Source organism: Rhinolophus ferrumequinum, chromosome 16 (genome assembly GCF_004115265.2).
Source record: "Rhinolophus ferrumequinum isolate MPI-CBG mRhiFer1 chromosome 16, mRhiFer1_v1.p, whole genome shotgun sequence".
NCBI classification, from domain to species: Eukaryota; Metazoa; Chordata; class Mammalia; order Chiroptera; family Rhinolophidae; genus Rhinolophus; species Rhinolophus ferrumequinum.
Genome location: NC_046299.1, coordinates 63,652,478 through 63,677,569, shown reverse-complemented (window position 1 = coordinate 63,677,569; position 25,092 = coordinate 63,652,478). Strand labels below are relative to the sequence as shown.

The 25,092-nt window shown below is 45.3% G+C and overlaps 1 protein-coding gene across 1 annotated transcript in view; it reads left to right on the top strand.

Annotated features, from left to right (window-relative positions):
• VSTM4 (V-set and transmembrane domain containing 4) overlaps positions 1-25,092 on the top strand; it is a 102,364-nt gene that overhangs the window by 44,489 nt on the left and 32,783 nt on the right. The window contains exons 4-5 of the mRNA XM_033131414.1: positions 682-789; positions 12,950-12,983. Of these exons, the coding sequence (XP_032987305.1) occupies positions 682-789; positions 12,950-12,983 (142 nt within the window). The remainder of the gene's footprint in view (positions 1-681; positions 790-12,949; positions 12,984-25,092) is intronic.

The following is a 25,092-nucleotide window of genomic DNA, read 5'->3' as shown; positions in this document are numbered from 1 at the left end:
GTGTCTTTTATGAGACTGTGGCTGTACCATTTTACATTCTCACCAGCAATGTCTGACTGACCCCGTGAATCTACACCCTTGGTGTTGTCATTTGGTATCTTTACTGTTTTTTATTTTAGCTGCTGTGATAGGTGTGGTATATCTCATTATGGTTTAAATTTGCATTCTTCTAATGGCTAAGAAAATTGAACATCTTCTCATGTGCTTATTTGCCGTCTGTATATTCTCTTTGGTAAAATGTCTCTGCATGTTTCTGCCCATTTTCTAATAGGATTGTTTATTTTTTTTTTTTTACTGTTGAGAGTTCTTTATATTCTAGATACTAGTCCTTTGTTTGATTTGTGATTTACAAATAGTTCCTCCCAGTTTGTAGCTTGTCTTTTTTTCCTATTCATGTGGGTATTTACAGAGCAAAAAAATTAATTTCATGAAATCAAATTTATCAACTTTTCCTTTTTGGATAGTGCTTTTGGTGTCAAGTCTGAAAATTCGCTGCTTAGTCCTTGATCTTAAAGATTTTTTTCCTGTATTTTTTCCAAAAGTTGTCTAGTTTATATTTTGCGTTTAGGTGTGCGGTTCACGTTGAATTGATTTCTGTACAATGCATGCAGTTTCCTTTATTGGTGCGTGTCTTCTGATGTGGGCTGTCCTGACACTCACCCGCCGTGCCCTGCCTTTCAGATCTGTACGTGTACGCCATGCTGGTATGCTGTGTGGGCATTCTCAGCGTCCTGCTCTTCACCCTGACCATCATCTGGCAGTCTGTGTTTAACAAGAGGAAGTCCAGAGGTAAGAGAACAGAGAAGTCATGTCTGGAATGGGAGCACAACCAAACTGCAGAAAGTGGAAGAACGGTGGGCAGAATATCAGCTTGGTTGAAAAACACGCATCCCGAATCAGGGATTGTTTGCCTGTAACTAGTGAGCGAAGGGAATGAGAAGATGTGTCCCCTTAGACGCTGCTAAAGTCAACTGTGATCACTGTTGACATCGTTTAAATTCCCTTTTTTTCTCAAATCCCGTCCTTTGTTTTAAAGGCCCTTACCTCTGTCATTCTTCCAGAAGAGGCTGTGGGTCAGCTGACCCTGGGTTTGATTATGGCTCTGCCATGCAGGACTAAATTTTTAGATACTCTCCTTAACCACTCTGAATTTCAGTTTCCTCATGTATAAAATGAAATGGGATTGCCGCCACCTTCCTTAGCTTGAAAGTTGTTGGAGTGTTCCTAATTTAATGATGTTAGCCGGTGCTGTGACTGGCAGGCAGGTGGGATGGAAAGGCTCCCCTCCCTTTTTTTCCCATCCAGTCTGAGTGTTCACTTTTTCTCGTTGGTGTCCCTGTTTCCCTGGACTGTCCCCAGCCCCTTCTCACTTTACTCTTTTTTCTTAGTGACCACGGTTCTTGTGATTCGTACCTCCCTGCTCATCCTGTCTGCTTTCTGTCTCTAGCCTCTCCTCTCCCCAAGCCTCGATGTCACATGTCCACCAGCTCGTGTACATTTCCTCTGAGATACGCCCCCCTGCGACCCCCTCCAGAACTTCCAAAACAGAGGGGATGCTGTAGCTCCTAGAGATGACCTGGTAAGAGCAGGACTCTGGAATTAGACCACTTTGGTTCAAATGGCAACTCTTCACTTATCAGCTGATGACTTACTTGCATCTAAATAGTGGGGAAAACAGCAGTAGACCAGCTTCACAGGACTGTTATGCGGATTAGGTAAACAAACGCCCTTAACATATTCTGGTTCCTTGTAAGTGTCCTGTATGTATGATGACCTATGTTTATAGTTATACGTGGTAATTGCTACTATTAGCCCAAGGTCATAACGCTGGGAAGTGTTGGATTTGGTGGTCACGGCTTAAGGGGACAGTGAAATAGGGAAACTAAACTGTGTTTCCAGAGAGGACTCTCCCCAGAGGTACGAGCAGGGCTAAGGGAACTGGGGAGGGAGGGCGAAGGAGACACTCAGAAACCAGTACCTGAGGGAAGCTGTTTCTACCTGAGACCTTAGGGGAGGAGCAGGTCCTGGAACCGGTAAGAACTGCAGCTGTGGGAGAAGTGTCACCAACAGGAGCCTTGGAAGAGGGACTCGGGCAATGCCAAAGCAGGAGGCAGCAGGAAGGGAGACAGGAGCGTATGTTCCCCAGCTCTTCCCCTCACCCCCTCTTCCAGATGTCCCGATGTTGCTTTGGTCACACCAATAAGAAGCCACAGGGCAGAGCCCAGAAGTCAACCTCCAGGGGCCTGAGCAGGGTGGAGAAGGGTGTGTGGAGACGCCTGGCACACTTAGCACCTCAGATGGCACGAAGGCTGTAGCCGGGTCTTTCTCCTGCCCAGCCTGCACCCTTCCCACCAGGCTCTGTGTGTGTCTGTGCTACGCTCTGAGAGCCTTCCCCTGTAGTGTCTGCTCACCTCACCAACAAACCCTAGGCTCCTTCCATGAGTTCATGGCACCTGTTGCACTTGTGCAAAAGCATTTGCCTCCCTTCAAGAGGACAGTATGTAAGGCAGGGACCATGCATCTGATGCATTCCTCTTGGAATTTGGCTCATGACAGCTGCTCAACAAATGGTACACAAATGGGTTTGTTTTCCATCTGCTTGGCTCCTAACTATGGGAGTTCAAAACCCACGTAGGCAGTCTCCAAGCCTGTTTTGCTCTAAAGACATCTATGCGTGGGCTCGGGCATGATAGAGAATCTGCCCTGAGTTGCAGGCTGTGTTAGACCTCAGGCAGGATGAGGAAAACAAAGCAAGACATCCTTCGTCTCTAAAGTAGCAAGAGCAGACCGGACACATGCTCCAGGACTCACACAGCTGCTGAGAGCCAGTTCCTGGATGCCCTCATGTTCCCTGGAGTGGGCTCCAGACGGCCTCTTGTGCATTTGTGCATGGCGTCCAAAAGCCCTACTGAGTTGTCAAGAGGTTTGCCTGAACATTTGCTACAGGCCAGAGCCCTCCCTGGCTCCTCCATGTTCTCATGTAATCCTCACCACCCGTCTGGGATGATGGCACAAACCTCTCCCACTAGACAGAGACTCAGCTGAGGAGCTTGAGGAAGCCCTGAAATAGGGAATGGCCAAGCACAAACCCAGCCTAATCCGCAGCCTCCCATATTTCTATGCAAGGAAACCTCACCCATGTGGAGGCTGACTTGGCCAAGGTATTTTCCTTCAGCCTTCCCTGGCGGTTGTTGTTAAGGTCCTTCATACCTCCTGCAGCTCCTTGGCAGCTTGGATTTGGTCTACTGCGGCTGCCACCAGCAGGCTGGCATCCTGTAGCCCTGGCAGGGCAGGCCCTGCCCCATGGGGCCCTGCGAGCCAGGCCTTAGGTCCCATCCACATTGTGGGATCACAGAGGACTGCGCATGGTGGCCTGGTGTTAGCTCAGACTCAGTACACCTGGGCAGGCCTGAGAATTTGCATTTCTAATAAGACCCCAGGTGGTGCCACCACTGCTAGTGTGAGGCCACACTTTGAGTAGAGAGGCCTTAGAGCCAGTTCTTAACTCTATCCTACCCAGAATTCTATTTTACAACTAATATATTGAAATAATCCCATTACTATCTTGAAATGAAACATGTAGATAAGATATGCTACCTGTACCCACAAAAATCAACCTAATGCTCTAATGATAGTACTAAGGAGAAATAAATGGAAAGTAGTTATAACACAATGAAACAAATTTTAGTGGTGCATGTCTTCTTTTGAATGAGTTTGAATTTCAGAGAAGATACTATTTCTCTGCATTTGAAAGGATTTTACATATATATGTATATATATTTATATATTACATTTAAATGTAATATATCTACATGATACATATTAAATGTCTGTACAGTCATGTGCTGCATAATGACATTTTGGTCAGTGATGGACCACATATGTGATGACAGTCCCATGAGATTATAATGGAGCTGAAAAATTCCTGTCGCCTAGTGATGTCGTCGTGCAATGCATTAGTCACGTGTTTGTGGTGATGTCAGTATAAATAAACCTACTGCGCTGCCAGTTGTATAAAGTATAGTGTATGCAATTATATCTAGTACATAATACTGGATAATGATAGTAAACGACTATGTTACTGGTTTATGTACTTACTATACTAATACTTCTAATCATTATTGTAGAGTATACTCTTTGTACTTATTAAAGAAAACAGTTTGCTGTAAAACAGTATGCTGTGTTATGCTGGCTCATACATCTCCTGTTTACCATGTCTCTTGATCTTGATTTACTCTCCTGTTTTATAAATGTCGTGTAGCCTGAGTGTACGGTGTTTATGAAGTCCACAGTCGTGTGCAGTCATGTCCAGGCCTTCACACTCACTCACCACTCACTCACTGACTCACTCAGAGCAACTTCCTGTGAGCTCCATTCGTGTAAGTGCCCTACACAGGAGTGCCGTTTTTTATCTTTTGTACTGTATTTTTAGTGTACCTTTTCTGTTTACATATGTGTAGATGCACACACACTTACCATTGTGTTCCAGTTGCCTACAGCATTCAGTACAGTAGCGTGCTGTGCAGGAGTGAGAGGCTGTACCACACAGCCCAGGTGTGCCGTGGGCTGTGCCATCTCGGTCTGTGTCCGCGCGCTCTGTGACGTGCGCACTCTGGCGAAATTGCCTAATGACACATTTCTTTGCCCATATCCCTGTTGTTAAGCAGCACATGACTATATATTACATTTATATGTATATATATGTAACGTTACATTTCCATATATATACACATATATATATTTATGTTAGACATAAAGGCTAAATAAGTACCTATATTTGTATAGAAAGACTCAATATGCGTGTGACAGGGATAAGTATAGGCTGACATAGATGTGCCTTGAAGTTCAGGAGTGGCACTGCTCATAGTAATAAGAATTCTAAAATCCCAACTGTTAGTCAAGTTTCAAATATGAAAAGTACATTATTTGCCTGATTTTCACACCCTTTAAACATTCACTGTGTATCAAAATGAGGCAAAAACCTACCTTGTGCTTATATGTAAAATGGATTTAGGTCCCAGGCTCTGATGAACAGGTTGTTTTTTTCTCTACACGAATGTCGAATGTCTAGGGTCATTCAGATCATGGGGCAGATCTTCATTTGTGGACTGTCTTTCATAGTGCTGGGTGTCTAGCATGCCTGCCCTCTGCCTACCAATTGTCAGCTACTGTCCTCAATCAGTGTGATAATCAGACACATCCCCAGAGAGTTCCAGTTGCCCCAGAGAGGGTAGGACCATCCCCACTGAAAACCTTCGAGTTTGAACAGGCTTTTCCCAGGTCTGAGGCTCTGCCCTTTGAGTTAGAGGAAACTGAGTCTCCAAGAAGCCCTGGGACAGGCCCAGTGGGGGTCTGCTTCCACCCTAATACTCTCTGTGGCGTGTAAGTTGTTTTTTCAGATCCCCGTTCACAGCCGTGGAAGTAGAAGCCTGCAGAGTGCAGGTGAATTGCTCAAATATTGCACAGGACCCCAAACCCAACCCCTCCAGTTCCAAACCCTGTGCCTTCCTCCGTAGGACCTCAACAGAAGCCATCCTCAGAGAGCATGCAGGCTTTGGAGGCTTCCGTTGCCTTTGCCGTGCCCTGGATGGCAGCCCATGGCTCAGAACTAGTGGTGTTCCAGCTGCAGGTCAAGTCTCCATTGATGGCTGGACTACAGGGCCCTTCCCAACTTGTTTTCTTAGTGAAATTGAAAACAAAAATGATCTGCATGGATGGAGGGGAGCCAATAAGTATGGCCTTGTCTTAGGTTGGCCAAAGACCTTTCCTGGTTCTGAAGACGTGATTTAGAACACTTGCCTTTCCTGTCACTGAGTGAGCTAATCCCAAAATGTTCCAGGTATCTACTGCTGCATAAAACAACCATCCCAACACAGTGGCTGTAAACCTTGATTTGCTCAAGATTCTTCAGGCTGGGCTGGGGTCAGTCATCTGCAGTGTCCATGTGGCCTCGGTCATCTGAAACTGACGAGCACTGGAGATCCAGGATGGCACCACTCTCAGCCCTGGGCCCAGCCTCACACAGACGGGGCATCAAGGCCAGCGACACGGCTGTCTGTCTCTCCTTCTGCTGTCACCAGCAGGGTGGGTGGCCAGATCGCCCTACTGGGTGACTCCAGGATCCAAGGGCAGGCCTAGACTGGACACTGGCACAGTTGTCACTCTGCCACATTCTATTGGGTAAAGCAAATCATGAGGGCAGCCCAGACTTGGGAGAGGAGGAAAGTCCACTTCTTAGTGGGCAGAGTGGCAAAGAATTTGTGCCTATTTAAGCCACCACACAAGGAAACCTTGACTGCTGTCTCTGCCCACTGCCTGACCAAATGGCTAGCTTGGGGCTGAGTGAGAGGTACATCCCAGTCACTCAGGTAGCTGGGGCATAACTGTGATCTCTGTGGCCCTGAGGACTGTGGTGCTGTGCCATTCCCCAGGCAAGAGCTCATTCCCAGGGAGCACTGTACCATTTGTGCCCAAGCAGGGGTGGGAAGGAGTTGGGGGAGGGCATGGCAACAATTCGAAGTAGCAGGTTTCAGTGGGTGCCAGAATAAGACCAGGGACAGGGCACATCCCGTATGTAGGGCTGCACCCCGGAGGCTGCTCCTTATATGGTTGTATGGATCTCATTGGGGGCAGTCAAGCATTTGTGGTCTATACCACGTGTCCAAATAAAAACCAACAGTACTCTCAGACCGAGATATAGCATATTCCTGCATTTAATGCATCATAACAAACTGGCATCGTCTTGATTAAAACTATTAATATATAACAAATGCTTAGAACAGTGCTTGGCATGTGAAGGGCCTAGGCCTCACCAGGGACCAATCGCGATACAGACCCCCTTGTTATATGGATGATTTCTGAGTTTCCTATGCAGGTGTGTGTTTGTTGGGCCTCTTGCATCCTGACCAGACAGGAAAACCAGCCCCACGTCCTGTGTGGGAGCCACAGAGCACCTGGGTTTTCAGGTTGCTCACACACACGTGGAAAGCAGAGGTGAGCCCAGCACCTGTTCTCCACCCCCTCAGCAACACCTGTCTGAGAAAGCGCATGCCCACTCCTCATGCCCACACCCCGTGGGGCTCTGAGATAAACAACGCCCATCCTGGAAACCAGGACACTGGGGGGCCAGCCCCCTTCTCTGTCTCAGCCTCCCTGCTGCTCTGCCTTCACCCCTGGCCTTACACTGCCTTGTGTTCCTGGGGCGCTCGTTGTTTCCATGAGCTGGAGTTAATGGCACCATGTGTTGCATGCCAAGCACAAACATACTTTCTGCTCCCATCCCAAGCTGTGACTCCCTGTCCCTGCTCTTTGTTGAAGCAAGGGGACCCAGAACTGCTTCCTAGGGCCTCTGCATCTCAGAATCACCCCAGAAAACCCTAGCCCCGAGTTATTCTAGTACTCCTCAAGCACAGTGGTTTCCAAAGGCCGTTGCTTCTTGGGAAATCAGTCCAGACTCACTACTTTGGGTGGCCTCAACGATCCACCAGTGTTTGAGCTTTTGAAAGGACAGTTTGGAAGGCACACTAGAACCAGACAGGGAAGGGGGCAGCCTAACCCCTTTGTGTCTACTCTCCATGCTCACTTCATGAGTCGAACAGAGGGGCGACGCCAGGGCCTTGGGAGGACGAAGGGCTGGCCAGCATGGCGTCAGAGACACTTGCTCACCCCGAGCATGAGCTGTCCTCTCCAGGCACTTCTGAGGTGCAGGCTTGTCTGCAGGGTGCATGGGGGGGCTTGCTGGCCCCGTGAGGTCACTGCTACCTTCAAGAGGGGGCCCGTCATCCCTGTGGGGGGGCTTGTCAGCCTCCCCAGGAGCCAAGTGAAGAGAGCACTGGAAATAGAGCCTGGATTCAAGCTCCTGCACTTACAAAGCTGGACTTGTCAGGCCCCAGGTGTCCCCACTGTACGGCGGGGATGAGTTCCTCTTACCTGGCAGAGCTGTTGGGGACACTCCTCCAGGTGTGGTATGGTGACCAGTCCTGGTCGCAGGCAGCTCCAGGCAGCACCTGCTCCGGAGGGCGGTTCACCTTTTCAGGTCACATCAGTTATAGCCACAAGGACAGCTGGGAGCAACCAGCCCAGCTGTGAGGGCAGCCAAAACCCTCACACTGCCAGAGGCAGCCATGTGTGTAATCGCACATTTTTTTAGAAGTCACATTTAAAACGGTTAAAAAAAACAAGTGAAATTACTTGTAATCTATTTTGTTTAACCCGATATACTCAAAACATCATTTCAACAAGTAACAGCAGAGAGATTCTTAATGAGATATTTTACATTCCTTTTTTCACACTAAGGCTGAAATCCAGCATGATCTCACACTTCCAGCACCTCTCATTTTAGACTCGTCACATTTCCAGGGCTTGATAGCCACCTGGGCTCGAGACTACACCATAGGACAGCCTGACTCCTCATGGACACTTTCCGTTGAATGGCTGTAGCTATGAAATGGCTCTTTGTACCAAGAGAACAGGAGGAAGAAAGCTTAGTTCTTCTCCTTAGCTTTCCACTGGGTGACGCAGAGAGACGACCTGACTTGTCCTCTTGAGTGTGCTGGCCTGGAAACATTGCCAGGACAGGCTGCTTCCTGAAGAGAGCTGGGCTCCTGAGTGTGGCATGGTAGGAACCCACTGCTGGGCAAAGAAAGGGCCGGTTGGAAGGGGGGCACACCCAGGTCCTGTCTGTGCCCCCAGGCTGCAGGGCTCCCCGCCTGTGCTGCGCGGGAGGAGGCTGGGGTTATGCAGAGCCCTGGGCCCGGCCCAGGGCTGCCACAGCGCTCACTGCAAGTGCAAACACTCAAGTGAACAGAGCAGAAATATCTCAGGTTGTATCTCGGGGTCACCGCAAGGCCTGGGGTCTGAAGAGGGTGCAGGCGGATTGGGGGTAATGGTGAGGGAACGTCATCCGCACTCTGGAGGCCCCAACACTGCTACAGGGCCTGATAGGATGGGAGGCCATGGCTGCCACCAGCCCAAATCACCAGTCTGGGGGTGGTAGTGATGACAGGGACATGCCCAGGTGGAAATGAGAAAGCCTTCAGCCTGGACACGTCACGCGGGAGGTTTGGCCATGAGGTCGGGCATGGGAACAGTGTGGCCCCAGCTGAGGAGGCACAGAAAAAGTGGCCTGGTGCTCACTGGCATTTTCCTATAGGGGAGGTGAGAATAGCAGTCCTTCCTTTTAGAGGCTTCAAAGTCCTGAAGATCCTCAGATCACTATTTGAACGGAACTGCGTCCTGCCTTTTCATTTCTGTGCAGGATGGCTGCCTTGCTTGGAGTGGGGGGCCTCTGGTCAAGCTTGCGGGGTGCCAGGCCATGTCCCATGGGGGACACTGGCTTCCTGCTCTTCCTGGTCTCTCTTCCTCATTCTCCGGTGGGTTTCCTAGGAGTACCTCCCATATAGACGCTATGCAATTGAATCTTCGTTTCTAAGCTAAGACAGGTTAACACGTTTATGTAATCAGCACTGATTATGCATTCTTAAGGCTGATTCTGGGGGAAGTTTATTCCTCAGATGCTCTTCGGTGTCCAGAATCACTTTTGCCCCTTGGGCAGTCCTCTTCATTGAAGGGACACAGGCCCTGCATTCACCAGGCCGAGACCTCGTAAGCATCGGTTGGCGAGTGCTGACCGAGGTGCGTCTTCTGGGCCTGGCCCTGACCGTCCTCACCGGGCTCATGGTCCTTCTGAGTCAACCCCCCGCCCCCGAGGCCAACCATTACTGGAGCCCCTCTCCTGCCCCCCTGCTCCCTGGCTTCCTGATCTCAGGCTGCTCACCTCACCTTCGCTGGACTGGACTTTCCAAACCACAGGTTAGCTAGCACATGGCGTTCTGTCGGGTCCCAGTCCCAGCTCCGTCCTGCTCCAGCTGTGGCATGTTGGGCGAGCTGTTCATCCTGGGAGACTCAGTTTCTTCATTGGTAAGAACCCTACCGCCAGCTGCCCAGTTTCTCTGAGAGCAGTGTAGAGTAGTTACCAGAGGGCTCTGGAGTCAGGCTCCCCACTTTTGCCCCTCTCAGGTGTTAGTTGCTCAGGCTGCCATAGCAGAGCTTGTAGGTGGCTGTCGTCTTGTGTCTTCATGTGGTCTTTCCTCTGTGCATGTCTGTTTCCCAGTCTCCTCTTCTTATGAGGACGTCAGTCGTATGGGATGTGGGTCCACATCCCATAAAAGCCTCATTGTAACCTAATCACATCTTTCAAGGGCCGATCTGAGGCATGTCACGTTCTGAGGTATGAATTTTGGAAGGGTACAGTTCAACCCCTAACATAGCTGTGTGACCTTGGGCAAGGCCTCAATGTTCTCCACTGTGAAATGGGTGTAATGACAAGGTTATTGTGAAGATTAGAGCATAAAGCTGTGCTCGTCACATATTTTTGCTTGCATGCCCCCAAAATCATTTCATAGTTTTCTATGTACCTTGAATGTGTTTTGTGATATCTAAACTTTTTCATCATTAATGTAAATTGTTGCAAAGGACGTAATTCCCAGAGCATCACAGATATTGATATCTTAAAATGAAATGGCTAAATCTCTCTTTGACATTGAAGTGTCATGAATTTAGTAATACGTCTGTTGATTGAAAAGGACTTCATGAACAAGCTTTAGCAGTTAGAAATTTTATATTGTTTCTTTTTCTCCTTGAGCTTTTGTCTTCAACTCACTTCCCCCACAAAATTTTATCCTACTTTAGTACATTTTTTGTTTTGAAAGTCCTTTATTGTTTACCGTGTTATACTTCTCTATAAAATAATGTGTATAAAAATTTTAATAAATTTTTTAATTTCCTTATTCCATAAATCTCTAGGTTTAAATTATTTTTTCTGGATTGAGTTATCAATATTGTACCATTTGTAAGATCTGAAAAATGAGTGTTAAACTAATCAAAACCACATAAGTATAAATTTAGATAAATAATTCATAATTATAAGTAAAATTTTATTAGAAATGTATTTTTATTAAAATGGATTTTTATTTTACTTCATATACCCTTATAGAATTCAACATCAATTTTATTCCTATTTTTTTAAATAGATGTTAGCTCTGAAATACCTCATTCAATATAAAAAGAGGCAAGGTTGGATGAAGTTTTCTTACGCCACTCGATACTTTAAAGTGCATCCAAGTTACATGTCAAAAGCCATATAGTGATCTATCCTTGAAAATGATTTTTAATACCCTACCAGTTGACAACTGGATTCAATCATTATTAAATCCTTGTTGAAAGCAAAATATTGGAAACCTACCCCTAGTGAAAGGCTTAGTGGCCCAGTCATCAGTCATTCGCTTTCTCAACACTGGCTCCAATATTTCAAATCATCTCTTGTTTGGTGCCCATTGGGTTTTGCCCCCAGGATAGGCCTCCATAGGACAAGTCAGGGTGGGTGACACGTGTGCTTGGATTTTCTGAAGTAGAAACGGTGATGTGATGGGAGGGAGGGAGAGAATACAGCCAGCCCTCAGGTGTGACGTAGGAGAATGATATCTTAGGAAAGAATACCATGGAAAGGGAGGATCTAGAAATAGGTTTCCTTGAAACTGTCTTTCCTAAGAGTACACAGGGTATGGAAACCTCAGATGAATACCACTGATCTATATAATAAGCTTGGGATAATACCAGGAACATACGAAGTGTTCAATAGATACTAATTATGGCTTTATAATTGTTTGTATCTATAAGTTATCCAGTATATAGTAAGTGCTCAGTAAATGGAATGCAGAGAGAGTTTAGCTACCAAAAGGGGGTTGGCCTGACAGACCTAAAAAGCCCCTTCTAAAGGTGAAGTTCTGTCCATCCTGGTCTGGAACTTGCACCGGTCGCCTGCTTGACGATCACTCCAGATGTGTAGCTTCAAACAACACTATTTTATTTGCTCAACATTCTGCAGGTCAGCAATTTGGGCTGCGCTCAGCTGAGCAGTTCTGATCTCAGCTGGAGACGCCTGAGATGAATGCACTTACGCAGCTGCAGTCCAACGGTGGATCAGCTGGGGCCTGGCTACTTTGAGGCCTCAGCTAGCATGGCTTGCATCTGTTTCATGTGCTCTCAGCTTCCAGTAAGCTAGCCAGGCTTCTTCACATGGTAGCGGAAAAATTCCCTGTAAGGGGGACAGAGAGAGAGAGAGAGAGAGAGAGAGAGAGAGAGAGAGAGAGCAAACCTCAGAGCTGAGGGGCTTTTTTATGCCTCTGCTTGAGACATATTGGCTAATGTTTCGTTGGCCAAAGCATGCCATGTGGCCAAGCCCAGAGTCAGTGTTGGGGGGTGTTAGTTACACATGGATGTGGATAGATGCAGGGAGGTGTGATCATTGGGGCCATCAGTGTAACCATCTACCACAAACCCCAGGGCCCTGTGGCACCTTCAGCTTTACTTCTATTTAAGGTGAGCTCGACTGTGAGCTTAGACTGGACACTTGTTGGAATAACTGCCTTGGTATTCTTATTTTTCCTCTAAGCTAGAATCTGGTTTTTCTTAAAGAGACATACTATGGAGGATATATTATTCTAAGGCTATTTTTCCAAAGGCCTCCTCTTAGTCCCGGAAGAGCATAGATCAGAGAATGAAAACCCATTTCATAGAGAGGAGTGTTTAAGTGGAGACAGGTGACCCCCTGAAGGCAGAGCTCAGAAGTTGAGTGACTCTGTTACTGCAGTACCTTTCAGTTTAGAACCCAATTCAATCTGGGGGAAAAAAAGAATCTTTTGGGTTATGTAACCAGGAAGTGTGGGGTGTATGGTTTCATGCCTGGCTTGATCCAGATGTGCACCAGTTCAAGTCACCGTGGTGTCCATGCTCTGGCACTGCTGTATTCATCCGAAGGGAAGTATGAAAGCCCTGAGAGGTGGCTCATACCAACATCTGGGCAACACCTGGGCACCTACATATCTTCCTGGAGCATATATGTCTAAGGTAGCATTTATTTACCATTTTCTATCTCTTTTTCCTTTCACAGCGAGACAATATTTGGTGAAATGTCCTCAGAACAGGTAGGAATATTTTCTTCCTTTTTTCAAATGAAATTCTTTGGTATTTTACTTTCTTTTGATATTACCAAGGAATTGGTTAAATTTGTATCTTTACCATAAAATCTGCATAGTAGCCCACAAATTGGGCTAAAAATATGTGTTCTACATACATTTGCATGTTTCCAGACTCCATGCTTTGGCTGTCACCCCCAGAGGGTTCAGAGAACATGTGGCTCATGCTGGAGGAGGCGTGGCACCTGCTCCTGGAGGACTATTCTCCCACTTAGGACAACTGCACTGAATCACTTTGATGCATTCTAACCATAAACACTCCTAATCTTCTTCCAACAATGCCTGCCTGTTCTGTGTGCCACTCTGCAGAATGCAGGCAGTAGTAATATATGTGCTAAGATGCTAGCCTTTTAGCTGGTGGGACACACCTCACAGGAAACATAGTAGTAGATATTGCAAACTCATAGTGTTTAAAAATGTGAGACTTCTCCTCCAGACAAGATGGCATAGGTCAATTTCTCCCTGCTTTTCCCTGTTAAGCCCAGCTATGAAACCTGGAAATAATAAAAAAGACAACCAAAGGAGGACTCTGAAAGTTGGTAAAAAGAAAATTATGAAAACCAAAGACAAAGAAAAAAATCATAAAAGCAACCAGAGAGAAACAACGCATTACCTATAGGGGGATACAAATTTGAATGACGCTACGTTGTTTTTTTTAAATCTGAATCCATGGAGGGCAGAAAGAAGTGGCACCACTTTTTTTCAAATACTGAAAGAAAAGAGCTATCAACCCCAAATTCTGTGTCCAGCAAAACTATCCTTTAGGTTAAAAGGGAAATAAAGACATTCTCAGATAAATGGATGCTAAAAGAATTTGTCAACTTTAAAAGAATCAGGCCAACTTTAAAAGAATGGCTAAAAGAAATTATTGAAATAGAAAAGAAAATCTTGGTGCATTAGGAAGGAAAAAGGAATAATAGAAAGAGCATAAATATGGGTACATAAGTATACTATTCTTTTCCTCATGAGTTTTAAAAATAATATTTGATGATTAAAACAAATATGATAAAACCATCTAATACTCAAGAAAAGCATTATGATATTTAAAAGTGGGAAAGGTAAAGTGACCTAAATAGAAGTGAGGTTTCTACACTTCACTCAAAGTGGTAGAATGTTGGTACCAGTGGATTATGCCAGTCACATATGTATATTGCAATGCTCTCCTACTCCTTCAGCGGGATCTGTCTGAAAGAGGACATCAAAGTAGCTGTCCCCACTTTTGATGCGATAACCCATGGAACCTTGAGACAAACAAAGCCCATCCTGGAAGCCAGGGCACAGGAGGGTGCCCTTTCTGCTCTGCCCTCACCCCTGGCCTTGCATTGCCTTGTTTTCCTGGGACACTTTTTGTTCCTATAAGCTAAAGTTAATTGTACCCATGTATTGCATGGTTGCGGTTGGGGCAAGCATATTTCTGGCTGAGGCAGTATGCATGTATAGTAAAAGGAGATCACTCAAAGGATGGAAAAAGGTATACCAACCAAACAGTAATAACAAAAGAGTTGGTAGCTATCAGATAATATATAATTTAAGACAAGAAATATTACAAGCATCAAAGAAGGAAATTTTATAGTTATAAATGGTCAACGCATCTGGAAGATACAACAATTATTAATGTATATGGACCTAACAATAAAACCTCAAATACATGAAGCAAAAACAGAAAATTGAAAGATGAAATAGGTAATTCTAGAATAATAGCTGATTTCATTGCTCCACTCTCAATAATTGATAGAATACTTAGACAGAAAATCAGTGAAGGCCCAGAAGATCAAGCAATTTGTAATGAATGCATGATGCATTCTTTTCAAGTGTACTTGGAGCATTTTCCAGGATAGACTGTGTGCTAGGTCATTAAACAAATCTAAATAAACTAAAGAATTTTTGTATGTTAGAAATCATATAAAGTTTGTTCTCTGACAGTGGCAGAATTAAATAGAAATTAATGACAGAAAGAAGTATGGGAAATTCCCAAATGTTTTGAAATTTAAAACAACATGCTTCTAAATAATACTTGGACCAAAGAAGAAATCACAAGAGAAATTAGAAAAAAATTTAAATTAAATAAAAATGAAAACACAGCATACCAAAACATACAGGATACAGCTAAAGCAATGCTTACAGAAAGAAGAAAAAAAAAAGGTTTTAAATGCCTATATTAGACAAGAAGAAAAGTCTCAAATCAATAACCTTAGCTTTCACTATAAGAAACTAGAAAGAAGTGCAAGTGAAATCTGAAGTAAGCAGAAAAAAGGACATAATAAAGATTAGAACAGAAAGCAATGACATAGAAAACAGACACACACACACACACACACACACACACACACACAAATACAGTGAAACCAAAATTTGGTTCTTTGAAAAGACCAACAGAATTTATAAAACTAAAGTTACACTGTCCATGGAAATAAGAGACAGTGAGAAAGAGAGAGAGAGAGAGAGAGAGAGAGAGAGAGAGAGAGAGAGAGAGAGAGAGAGAGAGAGAGAGAGAGAGAGAGAGAAGGAGAAGAAGAGAGGAGAGGAGAGAGAAACCCAATTACCAAAACGAGGAAGGAAAAAGGGAATCAGACCCTCCAGAAATTAGAAAGAGATTATAAGAAAATATTATGAACAACTTTATTCTAACAAATTAGACAACATGGATGAAATGGAAAAGTTCCTAGAAAGACATTATTGCCGAAACTGATTTAAAAAGAAAGCTAGAATATGAATAAACCTGTAATAAGTCAAGAAATTGAATTGTTACCTAAAGACTTTCCAACTAAGAAAAGCCTGGGCTCATTGCTTTACTGGTGAAGTATATTAAGTATACTAAATATATGAAGTATATTAAGAAAAAATAATGGTAATGCCAGTCCTTCACAAACTCTCAAAAAAATTGAGAAAGCAGTCTTTTCAACAAATGGTGCTATGACAAAATACCTAAAGAATGCTTATAACTCAACAAGATGACAAATGCAATTTAAAATGGGTAAAACAGATTTGAATAAACATTTCCCTAAAGAATATATATAAATGACTAACAAGTTCGTGAAAATATGTTCAATATCATTAGTCATTAGAGAAGTGCAAATAAAACCACAATGTGATGCCACTACACAGCCACTACATTGGCTGATAGAAAAGGCCATCAATTTCAAGTGTAGGTGAGGATGTGGAGAAACTGGAACCCTGTAGGTTGCCTGTGTGAATGTTAAATGTCCACTTTGGAAAGCACTTGGTGGTTTCTTAAAACATTAAACATAAACTTACCGTATGACCCAGCAATTGCACATGTAGGATTTTACCCAAGAGAAATGAAAGTGTATGTCCACACAAAGACATACGTGCAACTGTTCATAGTTGCTTTATTCATAATAACCAGAAGCTGGAAACAACCTCAATATACATATCAACTGGTGAATGGATAAACTAAATTTAGTATATTTCAATTAACTACTATTTGATAATAGAAAGGAAAAAACTGCTGGTATATGCTACAACATGGTTGAACTTCAAAAACATTAAGCTAAGTAAAAGAATTCATATGCAAAAACGTATTGTATGATTCCATTTGTTTGAAATATCCCAAAAAGGTAAATTTATAGAGACAGAAAGTAGATCCGTAGTTGCTTAGGGCTGAAGGTGGGAGTAAGGATTAACTATAAATGGGCAAAAGAGAAATTTTGGGGGTGACAGAAATGTTCTAAAATTGTATTGCAGTGATGGTGGCACAACTTTATAAATCTACTAAAATTATTGAATTGTATGGTTATGATTAGTCAATTTGATGGTGAATGAGTTATGCCTCAATAAAGCTGCTTGTTTCCTTTTTAGAGCATGTGTCCTCATAAGGCCCTATGGACTAACATTTCAGACATGGAGGGAGGTTATGTCTGGTGGTCATAAGCTGTGGAGGGTGAGCTTGCAGTGTTTCTCAGGATTTGCTTGCTGTGATCTAGCATCCAGCCTTTCATCGCTAGCATGCACTGCCGGCATTTGTCCTCGCTTCTTTCACTCTTTCAGGCCTTTCTTTTCAGTTGTCCCTATTTTGAGCTGGTACTGAACATGGTTGGAAGTACAGGAGAGGGCATGACCCTAGCCTGCTGGGCATTGGAGTTTGTTCTCCCCCAGGCCTGGGATTCTTATCAGAGGTCAGGGATGACCACAGAGTCCTGCTGAATTGCTGTCCCCTCTACCAGCTGGTGCTGTCAGCAAGACTGGTTGGCTGCCCAAGTTGATCTCTCCCTGTGGGCATGTCTTCTGTTGGGCCAGCCATAGATCTGCCTCTGGAAAGCCTGCACTTACTCCACTACACCCCAGAACCCTGCAGGGGCCAGGCCTGCTCCCACAAACCTGGCAGTAGGCTCTGTGCCACCTTGCATTCCTCTTCCTGATTAAAACCTCATGCCAATTTGACTAGGTGCAGCCCAGATTCCCTGCCATGGTTCCTTGCGAGTGAACAGATCAGTACTTGCCTTTAAACTAGCTTTGGCCTGTGTGCTCTGTCTCCATAATTCAGATTCTTCCTCCCATCCCTTTCCTGCCAGGGGGCTCCCAGATCCTGGCTCCATCTTCTGTGCTATGGCAGTGGGAGGCTGGGCTCCTGGAGTCTCAAGCTAAGATCAGGACAAATATCCTTCTCTTGTCCTCTGACCACTTCCTCCTAAGGGAGAATGGGCAGACAGCACAGGACCACGGCAAGGTGCCAGGAATGGAAACCCTTAGGCAGGCGAGGGACCCTCAGGAAGAGGCCACATGCTGGCACTGAGCCTGTGGTCACTGAGAGAGGGACCTTGTCAAGTGACTGGGGGAGAACCTGGAGACCCTAGGGAATTCCGTGACTTGTTGAGAGAAGTTCAGACAAAGCAAAACAAGTTTCGTCTAGAATTTGAAGTCAGAAGTTGACATCTCTTGAGAGGGTGGCCCTGACCTTCAGGGTTGGGAGACTGTTTTTTCCCATGATAAATTCTCTCCTGGAGCAGAGAGTGGGGCCCAAGCAGGCATCTCAGAGTTCTGCCCTCCCCAGGAAAAACAGCTTTGAGAGCAACTCAATTAGTATATTAAATTTCTCTAAAGGTCCCACAAAATTAGACTTAAAATGAAATGCCACCAATTGCATAGAGGTGTGATGCATTCCCATACCATGACACAACTCTTTAGTGGATTCAGATGGCTTTCCTCCTGTAGGTCAAGTTTAAGAAAGTTGTCGAGAGGATGGACAGGGGCATGGAAAAGGCAATTCCCAGTTAGTGCATTTCTTGACCTTTTGCTTCCCTGTTCTTAGGGATTTGAGGTAGCAAAGTATTTGCAAATGGGAGAAATTAAATTGAACATTATGTTACCTATGCCAGTAGCAATTACAACTGAAGTAATCTAAGCTTTCTTCATGTTTTCTGGAGCATACACTTTCTCAAAGATAAACAGTCAGGGCACAGACTATTTATATGTTGGATAAATTACAGGCACCGATTTACTGTGGTTTGTGAGCTTAGTTTACAGTATATTTCAGTCTTTTCTGAACCATCAGAGATTTTTAAACATACCCTGACAAAAATGCTGTGCTTGCCTCCTCTCATAACCACATCAAAATTGCAACTAATTTTACAACAGAATTTCCTGAAGTCAGCTGAACAGAAGTTCTACAGCTAAGTACATATAAAAGAAGCCACCTCGAGACTGGTAGGAGAGGTGAAGATGCAGAACAAGTTGGGCCCATACCCGCATGTGGTTGTTAAAAATAAGAAGGGATATTCTGACTGCAGAGGTTTCCCAGGTGGAGCGAGGGAATCACCCCCACGCCAGGCTGCCCAGTCTAGGTTTCCAGTGCCAGGAAGAGAAGTCACCATCACTTCTGGCTGTGAAAACCAATGGAGATTGTGGCTTAGTCAGAGGGAGGGCTGGTGGAGTCCCAGGCATTCCTCCTCAAGGGCCTGCACACGGACTTACTTGCTGGAAGACTCACTCTATCTGAGTTCCAACACTGGGGCAGAAGCTCAAAAGGTGCCAGGGAAATACAGGAAGGAACTGAATTATCTGGCTTTATGACGAGAGCTGGAGGAGCAGCTTTCTCTTGGAAAAAAGTGCTGACAGAAGCCATTACTTCTTTGTTGAGCCCTCCCCGCTCCTGATGTGCAGACACAGGCAGCCCCCATAGCCTCCATCAACCTGGCTAACATGGTTTGCCTGCCCCAGTGATTCCCTGAGACACTGCCCCACCCAACTTGTGGACCCAACCAAGCCACTTCCAGTGGCTTTTCCATATTAATGATCCTTGGCTCATGCTGTGGACTTTCCTACAAATCTCTGAAAGGTTCACAAACAAGCAGCATGTGGCCTTGGTGTTCCCATACCTCTTGCTGAGGAGCCCCATGCCTGGCACTACTAGCAGGTGGCGTCAGTTCATGGCTTGGCCTCTTCCAGGCACTTCCAAGCCCTGTACTTCTGGCGACCACCTGCGGGTTGCTTTGTGGCTAATGTCAGGTGGTCCCAGGCAGGGCACAGGCTGTGGCTGAACTTGGCCTGTGGTGGGGCCCCTCTCAGGAGGCCCTGGGGCTGGCACCACCCAGCTGCCTCTGCGGGCCACGCACGCAAAGGGCAGACTGGCCAGGCACCAGAGCCCTGCTAAAGCAAATCCTACTCCATAGGGTCAGCCCCTGCACAGCAGCTCTTCCATTGTAGTCACAGCCAGTCCTCAAAACCAATCAGCCCAAAGGTCAATCCCTCCCACTTATGTGCAAACATCAACCAAGGCTCAACTACTACAGGAGGGCACACACCATCCACACAATGACACACCTGGAACACCTGGCTCAGGTGACCAGAGTCTGTGCCACTGGGCCCCATACAACACCTACTAAATATGGCCACTCTACTGAGACCAGGAGACATAACAGCCCTACCTAATGAATAGAAACAAACACAGGGAGGCAGCCAAAATGGGGAGACAAAGAAACATGTCCCAAATGAAAGAACAGAACAAAGCTCCAGAAAAAGAACTAAACAAAATGGAGACAAGCAATGTACCAGATGCAGAGTTCCAAACACTGGTTATAAGGGCGATCACTGATCTTAGGGAGAACTTTAACAATAGATAGAAAACATAAAAATAGATATGGAAAACAGAAAAAGAACCAGTGAGAAATAAAGAGTACAATAACTGAAATAAAGAATACATTAGCGGCAATCAACAGTAGATGTGATGAACCAGAGGATTGAACCAGCAATTTAGAAGAGAAGGTGGCAGAAAGCAACCAAGCAGAACAGCAAAAGAAAAAAAGAATCCAAAAAAAAAGATAATTCAAGGGGCCTCTGGAACAACATCAAGCATACCAACATTTGCATCATTGGGGTACCAGAAGGAGAAGAGAGAGAGCAAGGAACTGAAAACCTATTTGAAGAAATAATGACAGAAAACTTCCTTAACCTGGCAAAGGAAACAGACATAGAAGCCCAGGAAGTGCAGAGAGTTTCAAACAAGATGAACCCAAAGAGGCGCAAACCAAGACACGTCATAATTAAAATGCTAAAGGTTAAAGACAAAGCAGCAAGAGAAATGCATTTAGTTACCCACAAGGGAGCTACCATAAGACATCCACTGACTTCTGAACTTTCCGGGCCAGAGGGGTTGGCATGAAATATTCAAAATAATAAAAAGCAAGGTCCTACAACCAAGATTACCGAGCAAAACTATCATTTAGAATCAAAGGACAGATAAAGATATTCCCAGAGAAGAAAAAGCTAAATAGGAGTTCATCACCACTAAATCGGTATTACAAGAATTCTTACGGGGACTTCTTTAAGATGAAAAAAGAAAAAAGAGATTAAAAAAATATGGATAATAAAATGGCAATAACTATATATCAACAATTACTTTAAATGTATAGGTTAAATGCTCAAATCAAAAGATAGGGTTGCTGAATAATAAGAACACAAGACTCTTACATATGGAGCCTATAAGAGACTCACTTCAGATCGAAAGACACACACAGACTGAAAGTAAAGGAATGGAAAAAGATATTTCATGAAAAAACAAAACAAACAAAAAAAACTGGGTTAGCAATATTTACAGCAAACAAAATAGACTTTAAAACAAAGGCTATCACAAGAGACAAAGAAGGACCCAGTAATCCGACTTCTGGGTATTTATCTGAAGAAACCCAAATGCTACTTTAAGGGGACATGTGTGCATTCATGTATTTATTGCAGCATTATTTATAATGGCCAAGATATGGAGTCAACCTGGGTGTGCATCAACGGATGAATGAAGAAGAGGTGGTTCGTGTGTATAATGGAATATTACTCAGCCATAAAACATGGATGAACCTAAAGGGTATTGGGCAGAGTGGAGTGTCAGACAGAGAAAGACAAGTGCCATATGATTTTACTTATATGTGGAATCTAAAGAATGAAATAAACTCATATGCATAGATACGAGAACATTTTGATGGTTGCCAGCTGGAAGCGGTGTATCAGCGTGGCTGAGAAAGGGCACGGGACTATGAAGTACAAATTGGCTGTTGCAAAATAGTCATGAGAATGTAGGGTACAGCATAAGGAATATAGTCAATAATAGAATAACTATGTATGGTGTCAGATGGGTACTAGATTTATCAAGCTGATCACTTTGTAAGTTACATAAATTTCTAATCACTACATTGTACACCTGAAACTAATATAATGTTGTATGCCAACTTTAAATGAAAAGTAAAACAATTATTAAGAAACGAGTACCCCAACAATCGTAATATGGGATTTGGTAAATACATGATTTGTTCATGATCTTAGAGTGAAGGCAGAGATTTGATTTCAAAGAGAATCTAAAGATATGTGCTCTGAACTTAAGATATGTAACTACTTGCTTTTCTTTTTTTATTCTATTGAACAGTAGTGTTATAAAACATTTATTTCTTCTGTGAAAGACAGTCTGCTAAGGGCTCTGGGGCCAGGCCGCCTCAGTTCAAATCCGGACTCTGCTACTGATTGCTGCGTGTCTTTGAGTAGTTTTTCAACCTGTTTGATAAAATGGGACAATAGCTCTAGCACATAGTACTGTTATGAGGATTAAATGAGTTAGTCTGTATAAAGTGCTTCCAGCAGTAAATGGTAAATGGTGAACTCTTTGCAAGTGGTTCTATTATTATTCAGTCAGTACTTATGAATGAGTCTTCTATATAGCACAGCTCGTAAGGTACAGCCCATGCCCTTTATGTCTGCATCAAATGGGAGGCCTAGAGAAGCAAACCCGGGGCAGCACCCCTAGGATGCCCACAGAGCTGTCACAGGCACCCAGAGACTGCTGTGGGTGGTAGGGAAGGCTTCCTGGAGGTGAAATGTGAGCCAAATCATGATGGGTGAGTGTTCCAGGAGAAGAGGGTTGGGGGAGGGCAGACACAGAAGTGGGGAGAGATAAGCGCAGTGGGTAAAAGGCCTGGGGGCTGGAGGACCTTGGTTGGTGGGAGTGAGGAGCCCTGGAGATTCAGGGCACAGCAGCAGGGAAGAGAGGCTGGAGAGGGTGGCAGGGCCAGATGCCAAGGGATGGAGTCATATTAGTAACGATAACCAAGCCACACGCTTATTAAGTGGCACGTTCTGGGCCGTGCTGAGTACTGACGTGCAGCATCTTCTTCATTCCTGACAACAACCCCATGAGCAGGTGCTGCCACTGTCCCATTCTACAGACGAAAGCTGATACAAGAGTGTGGGTGATGGTGATGTCTCCTGGGCAGGCAGGGAGAGGTGGAGCAGCGAGGGATGGCGGCCCAGCCCACCTAGCTCCAGGGCTGGCGTGCTGCTCCGGGCGTGCTGGAAGCTTGGGTTTCACTCTGAGTGCTTCACACAATGAACAAGGAGTCGATGCTATGGAAAAGTCAGGGCAATGGAAGGACAAGTGGGCAGGGCGTCGCTGTGGATGTGGGCTTGGCTGCAGCTGCCCTGCGTCCCTGACTTTGAAAAGCTCAGTGGGCTCTGTCATAGACATTGACTTGCAGACACCCTGACCACGTTGGTAGTTGTTGTTTGGTTGCTTTGTAATCCATGTGTACGCTGAATGCCTTTCCCTCTATCCACATTCACTTGAGCAAACCAGGTGGTAAGGGCGGGGACAGCAGACATAGGCATGTCTCTTCCAGCCTTCCTCCTTCATCCCTGACCTCATTGCTGTGCCATCTTGTCCCCACCACACCCCAGCACTCAGGTTCAGGGTCCTTCTTTCTTCCACAGCACCCAGGAGGCACAGGCATGGGGGATGAGTCTGTGAGACAGGTCTGGTTGTTACTCCTGGCATGAGGTAGAGAACAGTCCACCTGGCTTGGGAGTCAGTTCCCACCGTGACACCAGACAGCTTGGTTACTTTGGACCTGTCACTCAGCTTCTCTGAGAATGCCTCACCCTCCACAAAGCAGGCAGCCCTTCACTCAGGGTCATCCTGAGGATCCACTCAGGTAACAGTGGCTGTGGCCTGACTTCCACAATCACTCACGGTGTGCCCACACACTTCCGCCACTGAACCCTGTGTGAGATTTATTTCTAATCCCTTTCAAAACCCTGCAAGACACAAAAAACTTTCCCCAGATAAAAAACATAAGTAAAACTGCTAACTATTAGAGAAATAGCTAGTCCTCTGTACTATTTACAAACCTGTTGATTCCCGGAGACGGAAAAGCCGGCTCAGATAGTTTAACCCAGGGAGGGACTTGGGGGTTCACTTAGCTGGGGGTGCTGCAGTGGGTGGGTCTCGGAGCCGTGGCTTCCATTCCTCGCTCCTTACTGGGCCTCCGGGTGTGGATGCATCCTCAGGCTGGGCCACCTCTCCTCGGGAAGGGAAAGGTGGCAGCAGATACTCTCACGCCAGCCTCGTGAAGGAGTTGTCTCCCTTCCTAACTAGCAAATACAACTGCACCTCACTGTTATGGCCAGAGGATAAGATTGTGCTGAGCAGGGAGTGGGTTCAGAGCTACCAAAACATATTAGATTCTGGGCAGGTAACTCCAGTGACCTCTCCCTGCCATTACTCTTATGACCCAAGATCAGGACACTGCATGGACCCAGTAAATATTAATGAGGCATTTCCCCATTTTACCATTTAGCATTCAGAGATTTAAAATTTGCAAACAAAACCAGCAGCCTGGCGAAGCCTCTGTGCTGACTTCAGGACGCTGGCAGGGACTGCAAAGGAAGAGTTCTATCAGCAGAACCTCCTGGGGATGTAAACCATTTAGATGAAAGGCCATGGGAGGTGTGGACAGGGAGACATCTTGGCAACCATCTCAAAAAAAAGCAGCTTTTGTGCTGACGCTGTTCAGAGTGTGCATACAAAACGGTCAGAGGGCGGAAGCAGCAGGAAATGATGCATCCTGACCCCCACCGGCCTGCTGGTCCTTTCTAGGTGCACTGGCTCTGGTTCAGGGTGCAGGGAACTGCCTGCATCCGGCTCTGGATTCAAGGATTCAGGGCTGATTTGATAGTAATGATGATAAAAATACCGCTGAGATAATAGGTGACACCCATTACATGTTTACTACGTACCTGACATGTTCTAAGTGCCTTACTCCCTTGTGAAAAAGTCACTTCAGGGGAGTCACTATGGGTGGGTGGCAGCATTTGTCCATCTAGAAAGTGAAATTCTGCAACTTTTAAGCAGCTCTTCATATGTGACATCGATTAACCTGTGTATTCCCGTGGCAGCGGAGCCCATGGGGCACATTCAAAAGCCTTGAGTAAGATGTTAGGAAATTTGCCTCGTTTGCACGACCTTTGTGGGGAGGGGATACCTGTAATTGATACTCCCAGTGAGTTGCCACCATATTTGCTGAGACCAGCGCTCCTCCTTGGAGGTTCTGCGTTTGATGTTTCAGGGTACAGGGTTATGGGGTGACAAGTGTGCCTCATGCAACCTTGGAAAAGGGAGCATAGAGCAGCTTGGGAAGGAACTGCTGACCCCTCCAGGGTCTGTGTCAGGCATTCTCTCTGTCACAACTAGGGTTTGCAGGCGGGAAGAAAGGAAGCATGTGGACATTTCTGGTAAAGACAAAAGTGATTAATCAAAGCAACAACTTTCAAAGCCAGTATGGAGCCA